The 1,500-nt window shown below is 46.2% G+C and overlaps 1 protein-coding gene across 2 annotated transcripts in view; it reads right to left on the reverse strand.

The window, feature by feature from the left end:
* LOC107580013 (triple functional domain protein-like) overlaps window positions 1-1,320 on the reverse strand; it is a 2,428-nt gene extending 1,108 nt beyond the window's left edge. For both annotated transcript variants that reach the window (XM_016265774.1, XM_016265773.1), the window contains exons 1-3: window positions 1,081-1,320; window positions 701-996; window positions 438-608 (exon numbers count right to left, since the gene is read on the reverse strand). In XM_016265774.1, the coding sequence (XP_016121260.1) occupies window positions 438-608; window positions 701-996; window positions 1,081-1,282 (669 nt within the window). In that variant the 5' untranslated portion in view covers window positions 1,283-1,320. The remainder of the gene's footprint in view (window positions 1-437; window positions 609-700; window positions 997-1,080) is intronic.
* Window positions 1,321-1,500: the final 180 nt, after the last annotated feature.

A 1,500-nucleotide genomic window follows, 5' to 3' on the forward strand; every position in this document is an offset into this window, starting at 1 on the left:
ATGAAATTGTTGATTTGATTGCGAAGAAATATTTCAAGCTTAATAAATGTGATATGAATTCATTCATGACTATTTCCAAATGATCCAGTCTTAAAAGCTGCGTGTTACTGCCAAGTGTGACGGGGGTCCATATGACAAGATTTCCATTTCGGGTTTAAAATGATCAGAAAAACTGTTTTCACATGAATTGAATTTCACAGTCAAACATGATTGGAACTGAGCTAGAACTGGAAAACTGAAATTGAAAGTAAAGACTGCATATACCAGGAGAAGATATTATTTAAAGCGGGGGCATACAGTACTGATTTGAGGATCTCTAAAAGGATTGAGGTTTAACGTTTGGCAGAGAGAACCCCCCCCCAACAAACAAACAAAATCTAAACTAGTGACTCACTCGTACCAACCCCCCTCCTCTGCTCTGTCATGTGCCAGCTCACCTTGTCATCCTGTGCGTCCGACTGGAAGAGGCTGTGCTGCTGGATGGCCATGGGTGGAGGAAGTGGCACAGTATCAGCTCCTTCCTCTCCCTCTTCCTCTCCACAGCTCTGCATTCCTGACGACGATGATTTGGAGAGAGTCCCGCTGCTCAGACCCTCGTTACGCACCCTCTGTGGAGGTTCAGGGACAAAACCATAAATTAGGCTATATATTCAAAAAGCCAGTAAGATCAGCTTTGAAAAAGTATGAATAACATTCAAACCTCTTCCAGAGTCTCATCCTGTGGCGTGGCTGCGCTGTCGTCAGAGTCTTTCTGCGAACCTGCGTCTGCGCTCTTTCTGACGTCACGGCTCTTCTTGTGTTTGTGCGCCAGCTTCTTCACGTGGCCGTCGGCTTTACCACTGCTGAGTCTCCTCACAGGGCTGGTCAGCCATTTCCTTAATGTGTTGCCAGTGCGTTTTGGCCCAGGGGAACTCTGGGAGCCCATCACATGACCTGGCTGCAGGGTGGCAGAGGAGCCTGGCAAGATGGCATCGTTACTGCACACAGAAAGCGCGTCTGGAAAAATACAGAAAAGCTTGTGATTATTATCTGACACAGGTCTGTGTGGATTATTAGGAAGCGTTTCGGACATTTGCCCACCTTTGTGGTTAAAGATGCCCTCCATCTCCATGCTGCTGCGGGAGTGGGCGATACAGAGCATGGCACAGGGAACCAGGCCTTCCAGGGCAGGGGAACGGTCAGTGGTCCGCACCAAGCACCAGTCGGGCTTATCATGGAGCCTCTCTAGTACCTCTACCGTCTGTCCCCTTCGCACTGTCAGTTCATTACTGTTACCGGCCATGAAGTCATGGATGACCACTGTGAGCTCACAACCACCTGACAACTGAAGAAAAAAAAAAAAAAGGGGGGCAAGCACAGAGCCATGTTTTTAGTTATAGTGATTGTCTTAAGACCAAAATGCCCTTTGAATTTTGTGATTTTTTTGCCATGTCATATTCATTAATTTTAGTAGATTTTACTATGCCTGAAATGTCATACAAGATCAGTAAAAAAAAAAAA

This window comes from Sinocyclocheilus grahami, unplaced genomic scaffold (genome assembly GCF_001515645.1).
Source record: "Sinocyclocheilus grahami isolate Dianchi unplaced genomic scaffold, SAMN03320097.WGS_v1.1 scaffold23192.1, whole genome shotgun sequence".
Lineage (NCBI taxonomy): Eukaryota > Metazoa > Chordata > Actinopteri > Cypriniformes > Cyprinidae > Sinocyclocheilus > Sinocyclocheilus grahami.